Raw genomic sequence first — 13,953 nt, 5'->3', positions numbered from 1 at the left:
CAGTTGTTCGTTGAAAATTTGTGGTAGATTTTACCATCCTTCTACTTCCGCCTCTTAATTATTCATATCTAGTTGTATTGTACATGCATTTGTGTCGGATCAGGCAAAGGCTCACGCTCGCCCTTTCCCCTGAGCAACCAAACAGGGACCATTATTGATCGTTTAAAATGTCTACAGTTTTTTAGTTTAAAATATCAAAGCTTTCGCCCCTTACTCAAACACATATTAGACGGGTTATTTTGGAAACAAGCTCAGCTGGCTACCTAATGAGCTCATCGCAATCTCTTCAGAACAGTCAAAATGGTAGTAACAATGCTAAACTCATTGATCGCCAAACCTAAAAATGCCAATGATTGATGAATTGAGATGCAATTTACCGAGGATGCCCGCCACTTCCTCGTTGCTTCAGCCGTCTACATGCAGCTTGCACCGATCATCACCAAATTCGATAATGAGGCACTTCTCACTCTCTTTGGCTTCTTTGCAAAGGAAATTAGAGATGGTGACAACTGAAGCAGCAAGGACCATGGTTGGCATCCTCGGTATGACTCTCTAGCTTGCTCGCTCGCGGAGGAGAGAGGGAGAGAGAGAAAGAGAGAGATGGAGTTTCAGTTATAATGTGGGTACGACTCTCTCCTCACTCAACTAATTTTCTCGTCAAAAATATTTCATGATTCCTACCTATAGTGTCGGTAGGCTGAACCAACTCTTTTGTTAAAAATATTTCATGATTCTTACATATAGGTACGAAATCTGCTCGCTTGCTCAGCCAACTCTTTTGTCAAAAATATTTCATGATTCCGTTATGCAAGCCCCATGTAATGCAATGGAATATTTATGGTTTTGTTTATGTGATGGTAACCGTTTGATTTTAAAATATCCTTTTAGTTTTCACTTCTATTGAAAATGTTTATGACATTCTTGTGCTCTATTTTAAGACCTTGGTCTCGTCCAAAATGAATGAGAAAATTTCACCCTACTAGAAGTTTAGAAAGGTGCTTTTTTACCCTCTCCAAATTTGAACCTCGTTATAACAGTTTGAATTCTTTCAATTTTTCTTTGTTATCATGAACCGTGCAAGTGATTTTCAAGATTTAGATGTCACCATACTTCTCGTGTGACTTGGCTTTGCAGAATAAATAGACAAGCAACTGTTATCTTCACCTGTTGCAATGGGTTTCAAGTTTCATTTCTTACCCACACGTAATATCAAATTGCCATTCATTTCCTAAATTGCCTCCACCCTACTAAAACCCAATACCAACCTACTTCCTCTCTCCTCAACCAAGCGGCTTTTGCTTAGTTCAGCACTCACCACTACGTCTCCCCCTCGCCCTCGCCACCGCGTGTCGCCGTTGCTCCTTTGGGGGCCGTAGCGGACCTCATATCCGAGGCCAGCGGTGACCGCTGCGTGAGCTCAAGCCCAGATTGAGCCGACCTACAAAGTTTGGGGGTTCAATGGCTAGTCACAGAGGTTTGTAACCAGCCATAGCCCTCGTGTCGCATGGCCTTGGCAACCACAAGCCACGGGCGTAGGCCATGCTCGCTTGGGCCTTTTTTTTTTTGGTTTTTCCTCTTCTCCGAGGTTAAGGTTCCTTGTGTTTCTGTTTCATATCCCAAATTTGCCCAATTAACCGAGGAAAAGAAAGCTCGAACTCGAAGACGAGAAGAGTTGAGTTGATGAGGGTCATGTTGGGCTGAGAGAATGATTTCTGTTGGGCTAAGCGGCTCAACCCGAAATGGGCCTTGTCGCATTATCAGATCTCTTATTTCGGCTTAAGTCCATGATGAGGCTGCGTTGAAAGATTACATAAATTGAGATTCGGGAACACGGGCATAACATGCGCCGCTTGGAAGGAACAAAGAAACATGTTAGGCCAACCCCATCGTTCCCTTCTCCAGTTGAAAAACCACCGACAGATTGTCAAGCATTAAAAAGCAAAAATGCCAACACGAGTCTCGTTCACTTTTGAGTTAGAAAACGATTAAGGCTGCGCATGACAACGCTTATTGGATGGGAAAAGTTTTTTTTTTTTTTTAAAGAAATAGTTATTTTCTATTTCTATTCCGGGGAACAATTTTGGAATAAAAGAACCCGTTTGATAATTACACAAAATTTTTACTCTTGGGATAGAATGGATTGTTGACCGCTTGATCGCGCCGCTGTCATTTGTTCTTTGCCACTGTCGCCGCCGCCGGCCTTGCAGCGACGATCGTCACCGCAGAGCCCATCGGCCACCACCTCTTTGCTAATGACGGTTGGCGGTAGGTGGTCGTGCAGCGGTGGTAGTGGGCGACAATGGGCGGCAGCGGTCGACGGTGGCGGTGGCGGCGGCGGTGGCGGCAATCGGCGGTGGCTCGGGCGATTATAGGTGGCCGTGGTAAGAGAGAGAAACAAAAGAAAAAAAAAGAAAATCAGCTTATTTTTAGAAATTGTTTTGAAAACAAGAAGTTACTTTTTTTGTTTCTCAAAAACTGTTTCCGGGAAAAAAAAAATAGAGAAATTGTTCCGGGAATAAATATTTTACCAAACAGGTTTTTATTCTTTTTTTGTTCCAAGATTCAAAAGAATAAAAATTGGGAGAAATAGAAACGTTACAATGTGCAGCCTAAGAAGCTGCGATCTCGGTAGGTTACCATCATCAAGTTCCAAAATAGGTCAGAACAACTAACATCTAATCACTATTGCAATTGTTTTTCCTCACAGCCCTAGCTTAATGCAGAAAAAGGGAAAACGGCTATAAACACGAGATAAGTGCCCAGATTTTTTAGACAGAGAGCAACAGTTGGGGTGATGTTCCTGATTACGCTCTGTCCGGTCCATAAAAAACGAAGAGCTGGATTTGAGAAGCCTTCGGTCGGACAACCTTCTCATCTCCCGGTGTGGACCTAAAGTAGCAACAGTAGAGTATGAGCTGCGTTGCATCGAATAACGCCCCAAGACCATTGCTAATCTGCAGGGTTTTCCCATGTTAATCGTGTATGTGTTGGTTTCTTTGCATACTCATGCTTCTTGACTTCAAAAGTAAAAAAGGTTGAAATTCATTCAAGTTTTGTTTCAATTGACTAGAATGAAGACGTCGAGCTTGATGAGGGCATACGTAGTCCACATGCAGCCATTGAGAAAGTTGGCTAGCGAGAGATAAAAGGGTATGTACTTCACAGGTGATTACTTTTTTTCTGCAGCAGATAAAGGTAAAGAAAGAGGGGAAAAAAAAGGAATGAAGGGGTTAGCATTTGTTGGGATTGCTAAATTGAGGTTTTAGTTTACAATGAGGGAATGGATATGGATGTATATGTAGCATGACGGTAGGAGGTGAGCTGTTGAACACGTTGTAAATAATTCCAAAGGCCAGGATTCTTCTCTTGGGGTAGTGAAAAACCAGTAGGATCGCCAGTGACACCGTGGCAACGACATCGCAGAGCCAATACATCACCTTCTTTTGCCAAAAAAAGAAGTTAGAAGTCAACATTAATATATAATAAATACCATCATCAACCTTAATGTTGTGAAATTTGTCAAAGTACCTTGAATGGAATGAGAGTTTGTACAGTGCAAAATTTGGACATTGGAGTGGGTAAAAAACTGTATATAAAACTAAGGTAAGAAGAAGTCCATTGCCATGAATTCTCATTGTGACAAGATACTTGGTTGAACCATCATCATAGCCATGCTATTGTGAACCACCGTCCGCTAGTCGTCAACAAATTCAAATTGGGAAGCAATATCCGTACAATATTCAAATTAGGTAAAATTTCTTATCCAAAATAATTTTTTATTCGAATTCAATATACACATGTCATTGTATTATAGGACATGACTAACAAATGCATGCCATGTCAGCAATTGATGAGGCAGAATATATTTTCTCCTACACTCATTCTATTTTTTTTTTACTTTATATCTCTTTCACTTTTTTAGGGTTCTTCCTTCCAAGAAAATATTGGGTACCTCAGATGTGTCAGACTTGCACAAGTCCACTAAACACTTGACATGTGTCTCCACAAGCCCACATTGCAGAAAATTTCAGACTTTTCTCTTTTTTTTTTTTTTTTGTTTATCCTACTCTACTCCTACTTTAACTTTCATTTTCAAACTTTTAGTCCGCTTTCTTATAGGGCGTAAAAGTTAAAACTCATACTTAAAACTAAATTGTCTTCAATGGGGATTTGAACCCTCACATTGCCCTTTCATATTGGAAATGTGGCCAGACAAACCCTAGTGATTTTCTCCCTTCTTTGCGTTTACCTTTTCTCTCCTCTTTTCTCTCAACTCTCTTTTTCCATCTTCAAGTACAGAACCACCACAAATTTCAGATTTTTGTCTCCTCACTCTCTCCGTTACTCTCTCTCTCTCTGTTTAGTAATTGCTTTTTTTTTCTTTCCTCTTGCATCTGCCCGAGCTCAAGTTGTAGCCCAAGCTGGCTGCTTTGGCCATGGAGCTTGGCCTTGAACCTGAAGCTTGGGTAATCTTGGCCGCTCGAGTTTCAAGCTCGGCCTCAATCTCGTGGCAATGGCCACTTGAACTTCAAGCTCATGGCCATAGTGGCCTGAGAGTAGGGGTCCTCAAAGGCCTCAAAATTCAGAATCAAGGAGGTGAAGCTTTTGGGACTCTCGACCGGATGATCCGCTACTTCCCAGGAGCTCAGCGAGACCTGGAGGCGATCATCAAGGGTGTCGCGGACGAGATTGAGAGGGGGTGGAATCATGACCGGCGTCGAAGGCTCTTCTTCAATCTCTGCGACGGGGAAGAGAGAGAGAGGGAGGTTGTTACAGAGGAGAGAGTGTTTGTGGTGCGTTTGCAAGAGACTTGAGAGAAAAAGTAACAGAGAAAAGGGATAAAAAGTAACGCAGGGAGGGGAGAGAGAAAATCTGAAATTTTTCGCAAAGTGGGCCGCAGATGACGCATGTCGAGGGTTGAGTGGACTTGTGCAAGTTCCACATGTCTATTGCTGAGGCACCCAATATTTTCTCCTTCTATCTTACTCATTTTTTTTTTAACCAGTAAATTCTTTTGTGTCGTTTCATATCCCAAATTTGCCCAATTAACTGAGAAAAAAAGGATTGCATTCGAAGGCGAGAAGAGTCGAGTTGATGAGTATGGACGGGTCGTGTGATGCTACAAACCTACTTGAAAAGTTACCATCTTTAGGTTCCAAAAAGAGTGAAAAAAAGAAAAAAACCTAACATCTAATCACTACTGTAGTTAAGAAAATAATACATGGAAAATAGATTGGGGAAATTTCAGTATATTTCAATATTTATTGAAGAAGAATAGATAAGTTTATTTATAGGTTTTATTAGATGACTATTTAAGAAAACATATCAATTGAGATATACGCTCAACATTGAGAAATATAGAGAATTATTAGAATTATTAAATATCTCTAATATAAGAAATTATTTTAGAGAAATCCCTAATTATCCCCAACAACTACTACAAGTTCTTTTTTCTTTTTCCCAACTTAGCCCTAGCGACAAGTGCCCAGAATTTTTAGACAGAGAGCTAAGCATATCGTGGAGTGGGGGTAATGTTCCTTGATCACACTCTAGCTGGTCCATCAGAAACAGAGAGCTGGAGTTGAGAAGCCTTCACGTCAACCACATTCTCATCTCTCAGCGTGGACTTGAAGTAGCATCCGTAGAGTATGAGCTGCACCGCACCGGATAGCACCCCAAGCCCGTTGCTAATCTGCAGGTTGTTCCCAAGTTATGCATGATTGTTAGATCAAAGATTCGTGTATGTGGTGATTTCTTTTAATTCCTCTTGAGTTCGAAAGAAGAAGCGTTGAAACTAATTCAAACTCCATTTCAATTACGAGAATGAAGATGTCGAGCTTGATGAGGGCATATGCAGTCCACACACAGCCATTGAGAAAGTTGGCTAGGGAGAGATAGAATGGCATGTACTCCACACTTTTTGTGCAGATCACTTTTTTCTGCAGTAAATAAAGCAAAGAAAGTGACAAAACAATCTGACAAGTGACAAACTAATTTTTAGGTTATAACGAGGGAAGGGCATGGATGTGTACGTACCATGATGGTAAGAGGGGAGCTGTACATTATGATGTTGAACACATCGCAGATGATTCCAAAAGCAAGGATTCTTCTCTTGTGGTCATGAAAAACCAACAGGAAAACCAGTGACACTGTAGCAACGAAGACAACTTCCCCACAGAGCCAATAGACCACCTTCTTCTGCCAAAAGAAAGAATTGCCACCATCAATTGCAATGTTTTGAAGTTTGTCAAAGTACCTAGGACGGAATGAGTGTTTTACACTGCAATGTTTGGATATTGGAGTGTCTAGAAAACGGTATACAAAACTAAGGCGCCCTGACTTAAGGCATATTGACGGAAAACCAAGATATGTAACACATTTCAGTTCATTGGATGAATGTTACATAAATAGGACATAACATAATCACGGACGTTTCACTAGAAAAATTTATAGGAGTAGCAAACTAAATAAATATCAAATTAAGGAAAAATAAAAAGAACAAGACTAACTATAGTGCATCTATAATTATTGTATGCCAACAGTGTTTTATGTGAATAAATTTGAATTTAGTGACACAATGTATCCAATTATTGTAAAAAACTTGGAATGCATAAGTGGAACTTTTATCGGTGGATTTCTATTCAAATAGCATGGTATAAGTAGAAAAGCTATCGGTAAGACAATTTTGAAGGTAAATATCAAAAAACCTAGATAAAAAATAATGAATCAATAAAGTTCAAAGACATATCAAGTACATACCCTTTCCTGGTTTGGAGCATAGTAAAAGAAGATGCCGATGTAGATGAGCTCTATCATAAGAGCGATGGGGTTGATGGTGAGGACAAGGATTCTATCAGGGTGCACAAAGGGCAAGCCATAGATAAGCCAGAAGGTGCAGTTCAACACGGTAGCAAGGTAAGGATCTACCTTAAATTCCCCCACCGACTTGTTCTCAATGATTTTATAAAATGTTGGACTGCCAACCAAAATAGATATAGAAATATTAATAATCGAGAGCACTATACATTAATGCATTATAACCTAGGAAAACATCTAATACAGGATTCTCTCTAGCAAGTTCAATTGACGTGACATAATCACCAAGTTGGATGATGTTTCATGAACATTAACTTAAATTAGTTTTTTTTTTTTTGTCACAACAAAGACATGTAATACATCCATTGTATTAGATGTGGGTGACATACAAGAAAGTGCATCAACATCAATAGATCTAGTAAGTCCAACCACATGTACCTATAAGATCAAAAAAAAAAAAAAAAATTGTGATACGCCACACTCACGAATTGAGATGGCTCTACTTATAGTATTGCATGTTTAAAATAATAATAAGAGGGTGAGTGAAGTTTACCATGGGGAGAGGTAAAGACCGAAAGATATAACGTTCCCTGTTCAATGAAAAAGTAAAGACAAAGTCAATAAACTTATCGGAACAAAATCCATGAATTTCTATCACAAAGAGTCGAAATAAATCATATGAACAGTTACCTACTTTTTGTTCATTAAAAGAAGGGGCAAACACGAGAATGAGGGGTTAATTTATAGGGTTAATGCCATAAATCCCATATTGAAAAATCGGTACAAATATATCCCAAACTAATTTTTTAACCACCAAAAGCCCAAATTGGTACATATGGGACAAATTTATCTAATGTTAGTTTCGTTAAATTATGTTAATTTTCGTTAAATTTTACTATGAAATTGTTAAGTTGGTTGACACGTTGGTAGTTTATAGGTTTACCAGTTTAGTGTTTTACCCTTCATTTGTTATAGATGTACCAGTTTGTAATTTTTTGTGGTATTAATCCATTTTAATGGATTTGTATTCCGGAGTATGACCAAACTTCCTTCGTCCAGCGACACTGAAGCAATATGTCCTCTGTTGTCTGTAGGAAGATGATGAGTGGTTGACACTATTGCTGCTCCATTTCTCGAATTTGATTATACCTAATCATCACTTAGTCTCTTGATTTACTTCCAGTCCAAGCCAAGCTATCCATCTTGTAATTCATACTTAATGAATTGTAAGTATTCCATCTACTATCTGCTCATCGAATAAACTTTGCAGAGTTTGCTCCTTCGATATTTTATTCTCCTTATTAATCAAGCCAGCCACTATTTGAAGTTCATCATGATTCGCTAGCCCTTCTATAACTCCCCTTTTTTGCCCATCTATCTCAGGCATGCGAATATCCTCTCAATTACAAACTCACCACCTTGTTTCCTGAGAAATAGCTTCCCTGCCTACAATTGAGCTTTGTCATCCCCAAGAAGGACAGGAACCCTTTACTGCACTCAAAATTGCATGGGTGAAATATATTTCTTTTAACATCTTCCATCTATCTAAAGGGTTTTTGCTGATCTCCATGCCTATTTGTCCAACATTTGCTTCATTACAAGAAATAAAGTCTTGAAACCTAACCCATTTCAGCACTTCCCATCTTCTACCACGCACACCTTGCTTCATGCCCAAACAAAGAAGGGGACTCGAAACTCCAATTTCTACACGTATCTCTTGGATCAAGCATTAATGGCGTTCGCCCCTTTCTCATCCCATGTAAGACAGGTTATTTTGGAAACGAGCTTAGCTAGCTACCCGAGTGAGCTCTTCGCAATCTCTTCTGAAGAGTCAAAACGGCAATAACAATCATCGGAGATTATGAGCTCACCGAGGATGCCAACCGTGTTCCTAGCTGCTTTAGCCATCACCATCTCCACTATCCTTCGCAAGCTAGATAGAGAAGCACCTTGGTATCGTGATGATCGGAGAAAGCTGCGTGTAATGCAGCCTATATATATATATATGGAGTGAAAGCGTAGAAGAGGGAGAGGGAGAGGGAGAGGGAGTATGCAGCCTATATATATGGAGTGAAAGCGGAGGGAGAGAGAGAGAGAGAGAGGGAGAGAGATGTGGAGTTTCAGTTGTAGTGTGATATTCACGGAGATTTTTTTCCCGTAAATTACTCCCTCGTCAAAAATATCTAATTATTCCTTCATTATCTTCGCTCAAAATTATTAAATACGCACAAAAAAATCATTAAAAGCACAATGATAACGGAAAAGAGCTTAATTAATTAAACAGATTTGTGTTAAGCTTCGCCTACAGATTAATAAGTGTACACGGTCTTGCTCATCAAATCGTTGCCTGTGATCTTTCTTTTCTTTTCTTTACTTTTCCATTTTCTAGCGTGGATTTAGAAGGGATATATATTGGAATTGCCAACTATTGCAATAGAAAAAAAATGTGTTTCCTAATTAAAACGTTGGCCCTTCTTTCTCTCTTTATCCAGATTCAAATTCAAATCCTTCAATCCACATTAGAATTTTTTTTATAATCCTTATTCGAATCACCTGCTAGAATTTTGGCTTGCACCTTATCGAGTGTACGAGCGTAGAAGGGTTTGCCAATCGTGCAATCCGCATCCATCACTAGTAATTTGGATGATTAGTCAATATCTCAAACTGTAACCACTAGTTATATACAAAAAGAGACCATGATTTTCCGTATAAAACATGATGGGATTGATCGATTATATACAACTATCATAGTACACTGCGAGGTAATATTGAGAGTTGGGTTGACATTTGGACCTCGATTGGTGCCATACATGCAACTAATAGACAATAGGTACGTAAGCTGCTATTATATATACACACACATGCATCGTGTCATGCTATTATTAGTTAGATTTTTGGCAAATAACTAAATGTTACCACCGGCCGTGGTGGCTTTGCTGGGTAGGCGCCTGCCTTTGAAGGGAAAGGTCAGGTGTTTGAAACCTCTGCAATGCAAGTTGCAGGGAAGGTTAGGACTATATTCGGAATTATTGGAGATTCATGCGGCGAAGTCTGATTTTTGAGTCATTGAACTACGTATTTTTATAGAAATGATAGTTTAAGGTATTGTGGAGTTATAGAATTTTACGAATCTTAATTTAGGCTTATGATTTGCCTGAAACAAAATTTTGATGTTCGTTGCGCTAGTGGTGGGGTTCCGAACATTAACTTTCAGGCTTGAAATTCATTCGTTTTTAGTGAGTTTTTGGGGTGATTGAGTTAGGGTTTTTGTAGTACATCGAAATGGCTTTCTATGACTGTACGTTTGTTTGAAAAGAACCTATGTGGAGGATATTATGGCCCGAACAAGTTTAGAGCGTGATGGGACAACAATAGATTTTTGCTATGGGCAAGCATTGGTTGGCGCATAGATGTCGTTTTATCGATAAATAGGCATAGTGTAATCGAGTCATTTATAAAAATATCATTTTACTCAGTCTTTTGATAGTGTTTTTCGGTTATCTGTTAGGAATTTGAGTATGTGGGCTCGACTAACTGTAGTAGGTTGGTTTGGGCATTCCTAGATGAGTGATACTATTTCTTCTATGAGTTTGTAAACTTATGTCTTGAAAGCTAGGTAGATTTGATGGATCATAAGTTATTGAAAGCATATTTTGTTGCATAAAATCTGGATTGAGCTTTTACTATGGATTATTATTTATGAATGGTTTGTCAAATGTTTTTGAAAAGTTATTCCGAAGTGTGTATATACATATGTTGATTTGTGAAATTGCTTAATAAAATGTGTTGTGAAAATGTGAAATTTATTCTGGTTTAAGAAATGAGTTCTAAAATGACATGAAAAATGCCTTACAAAAAGCATTTTCGGCGAATGAGCTAGGTTGCCAAAAGATTATGTGTTTTCAATTTACGAAATTGAATTATGTGCGTGCGTTTCGGTGCGTGCGTGCGTGCGTGTGTGTTTTGTGTGTGTGTGTGTGTGTGGGTGCGTGCGTGCGTGCGTGCGGTGCGTGCGTGCGTGTGTGTGTTTTCAATTTACGAAATTGAATTGCGTGCGTGCGTGTGTTTTTAATTTACGAAATTGAATTATGCTCTGTGTGTGTGTGTGGAGGTTGTTGTGAATCGATGTTGATACTCAATATCGCTATGAGCCTAGCGATTATGTGTTTTCAATTTACGAAATTGAATTATGCTCTGTGTGTGTGTGGAGGTTGTTGTGAATCGATGTTGATACTCAATATCGCTATGAGCCTAGCGAGGGGCTTGTGAGTATGTGCATATTAGTCTAAGATATTCTTATGGGCCGAGCTACCGGCTAATAATAGGTGGAGACCTTATCAAAGGGGGAATCTTGATCGCCTTGTCACTAAGCATTGTGTTGTGACCATGGTTTGATATTGAGCAAAAGATTAGTCAATGGATGGACCATCGACGTGTGGTTTCATATAAGGTAAATCAATGGGATAGACCATTGATATGTAGTATGAGATTAGTCAATGGAATGGACCATTGATGTGTATTTTTATGAGATTGACCAATGGGTTGGACCATTGGTGTTTGCCTATTATTATCTTGAATATTTTTGCTTTGAACATATTGTGTTAAAGTAAGAAATGTTACATTTTGGCCTTGGAGATTTATTAAATTTCTGGATTTGGTGAAAGTGAGTTATGTTTGTGTTTTAAATGTGCATTGTGATTGCTCGATCCACTTAGAAGAAATGTATTTCTCATTGAGCGGTGGTAGCTCATTCCTTTCTTCTTATCATGTTTTTTTTTTCAGGTTCTTCAATTGGTGACCATTAGAGCGAGAGCGTCATCATGAGGGCTTTTGGGAGATGGCTTTGGGTGGTTTGAGGCTGCGTCCTTTAGGAGGAAGGACGGCCATGTCACCCCATCCCTTTAGGATTTGGGTTGTACAGCAAATATGCTCTCTCTTAACCTATAGGTTTTTTATCTGTTCAGATCAACTGAACTACATCATGGTTCGTATTTTCCTTAATAATGTGCTGTCATATAAGGTACACTGGCAATCTCCAATGATCCATCCGCCTACCGCTTAATATGAATTGAGTTACGGTTTCTTTTTCCTCCTTTTCTACTGGTTCTTCTTCTTTCCTTTTTTTCAGCCCGGGTGGGGGATGAACAGATGATGCAAATGGTTTTATCATCACCTCCGGGTCTCTTGAACATGGCAGTTTACATTAGGATGATTTTCAACTTACATTGGCTTTTCATTTCAAGTTCTGATAGTGTTTCTTTTTCCATTCGTAGTTATGGTATCGAGCCGGCAATGGAAGTAGTTCTCCAGGAGCATTAAGTCCCTTGTTCTACAATTTAGTCATCTTTAGCTCGAGTAGTTGCTTACTTCTTATATGCATCTCTCACAATTTGCACAGGTTGGACGAGGAGATTGTCATTTCAGAGAATATTGTTGCCATTAGAGAGGAGACACTTGGGACAGCGAATCATGATGGGGATCAAAAGAAGCAGGAAGGAATTGGAGCAGGAAGTTCAGGCCTCTTGATAAGTTACTGGACACCAGCTCTTGTATCTTAGAAGATGGTGGCATCAAGGTACTGTAATTCTGATGATGTACATATGTTCCGCGGGCATGAAACGAAGTCAAGAGAGGAAATAAATTAGGACTATTTGTTTGTGCGGGAGAGCAACAGGAAAGCCACGCCATACTGGAATCCTAGCTTATTGGTGTGGGTACTGGAGCACGAAAAAGGTTTCATTTTGTACGGCTTCTTGAAGGAAATAGAGAATGGACCAGCTTTGTCCTCTTTTGTGGGTTGCAAAGGGCAAACAGGCCCTTAAATGGCCATTCCATTGCCAGTAAGCTATCGACCTATAGTAACCTTTGCGGATTAGAGACAAAATCTAATTTTTTTTCTTAAGAGCGAATGGACCGTAAGACGTTTTGAATTCTCGTTTACGGGTTGTCTCAAATTATCTTCCTACAGCTTCATAAATCAACTTGAATTTTGTATCCAGCGAAGCAGTGGATGCAAATTGGGAATGAGATGTTTGAATTCTGTTTCTTGAGTAAGGCCCAAAAATGGGTCTGAACTTCCAGTATGGAACTCACACTAAAAGCATATAGTAGAACCTTCCTAGTGAAATGTCCACGCTTATGTTAGTTCCTCTGTGAATGTTACAGGACATATGCTCTGAGTCTGACTGGAGTAAAATTTAGTTAGACTGAATGATCAGAAATTAGAAAAAGAAAAGGAAGATGTTTGGTGCCGACATCTTCAATATTGACGTGGTAAGTTACGGACAAGCATTGGAAATTGGCACAGGTGGATCAGACATGGAACCATTGAGGATGCGTGAAGCAACCCATGAATTGGGTGCATCCGTGAAATGTATCCCATCCCAGCTAATTCGATCTTGAGGATCACCACAAGCGTCTCCATGAATGGTGGTTCCGTTTACCTGTACCGACATTCCACACCTCACAAAGGTTGGCATGAAGCTACCACAGCAGTAGTTTAGTGGATCGACAAAACCTGATACCAGATATCATCAATTATTAGCACAAAATTTATACACCACATTAGTATTAGTCCAAATGAAACATTAGGCAAAACAGACCATCTGTTTTAGTGGGACCGCTAGTTTCCCTCTACATTTTTTTTGTAGTTTCTTCTCATCAAGTGTAGCCTGAGAGAGCTAGTACCCTTTGATATGCAGAAGATGACCTTGATTTTTAGCATCACTGATCAGCGATAGCTTGGCTGAATATGCGTCCACGTATGTGAATGCAGCCATGGAGAGATTATTTCTTACCCGGTTCACCCTTTCTTTAAGATGCTGGTTGAATTCTTCAACTACATTGTTTTGGTAAGCGACGCAGCCATTCTGGTCAAGGGTGCCATTATATGATAGAGCCATGAAAGGCAAGCATCCAACTGGACCAGTGTTATGTATCCAGATAGACGATGTTTTGTGCATTTGGTTGCAAACAAATTGTCAGACGATGAGATCATTTTTTCACATTCCCATCAGTTCGCTCTCGTAGCACTTCTTCCCCTCTGGTTATTTTCACACTTCCACTAATTCAGAGACACTAGTACGGTTTTAGAGTTATGTGAAGATATTTCCTGTCAGTCATGAATGGAGCATGAGG

General features: G+C 39.5%; 2 protein-coding genes across 2 annotated transcripts; both read right to left on the bottom strand.

Moving 5' to 3' along the window:
* Window positions 1-5,542: 5,542 nt before the first annotated feature.
* LOC104423900 (bidirectional sugar transporter SWEET4) lies at window positions 5,543-8,730 on the bottom strand. The gene is made up of 6 exons (XM_039302962.1): window positions 8,688-8,730; window positions 7,370-7,406; window positions 6,760-6,976; window positions 6,037-6,198; window positions 5,820-5,939; window positions 5,543-5,692 (listed from the first exon to the last, which is right to left on the bottom strand). The coding sequence occupies exons 1-6, from the start codon at window positions 8,728-8,730 to the stop codon at window positions 5,543-5,545; spliced, it is 729 nt and encodes a 242-aa protein (XP_039158896.1).
* A 4,364-nt stretch (window positions 8,731-13,094) lies between these two features.
* LOC104423899 (GDSL esterase/lipase At5g14450) lies at window positions 13,095-13,718 on the bottom strand. Its single transcript, XM_010036335.1, has 2 exons — window positions 13,526-13,718; window positions 13,095-13,333 (listed from the first exon to the last, which is right to left on the bottom strand). The coding sequence occupies exons 1-2, from the start codon at window positions 13,716-13,718 to the stop codon at window positions 13,095-13,097; spliced, it is 432 nt and encodes a 143-aa protein (XP_010034637.1).
* Between the last annotated feature and the right edge of the window lie 235 nt (window positions 13,719-13,953).

Source organism: Eucalyptus grandis, chromosome 10 (genome assembly GCF_016545825.1).
Source record: "Eucalyptus grandis isolate ANBG69807.140 chromosome 10, ASM1654582v1, whole genome shotgun sequence".
Classification (NCBI taxonomy): Eukaryota; Viridiplantae; Streptophyta; class Magnoliopsida; order Myrtales; family Myrtaceae; genus Eucalyptus; species Eucalyptus grandis.
This window is presented reverse-complemented; position numbering and strand designations above follow the sequence as displayed.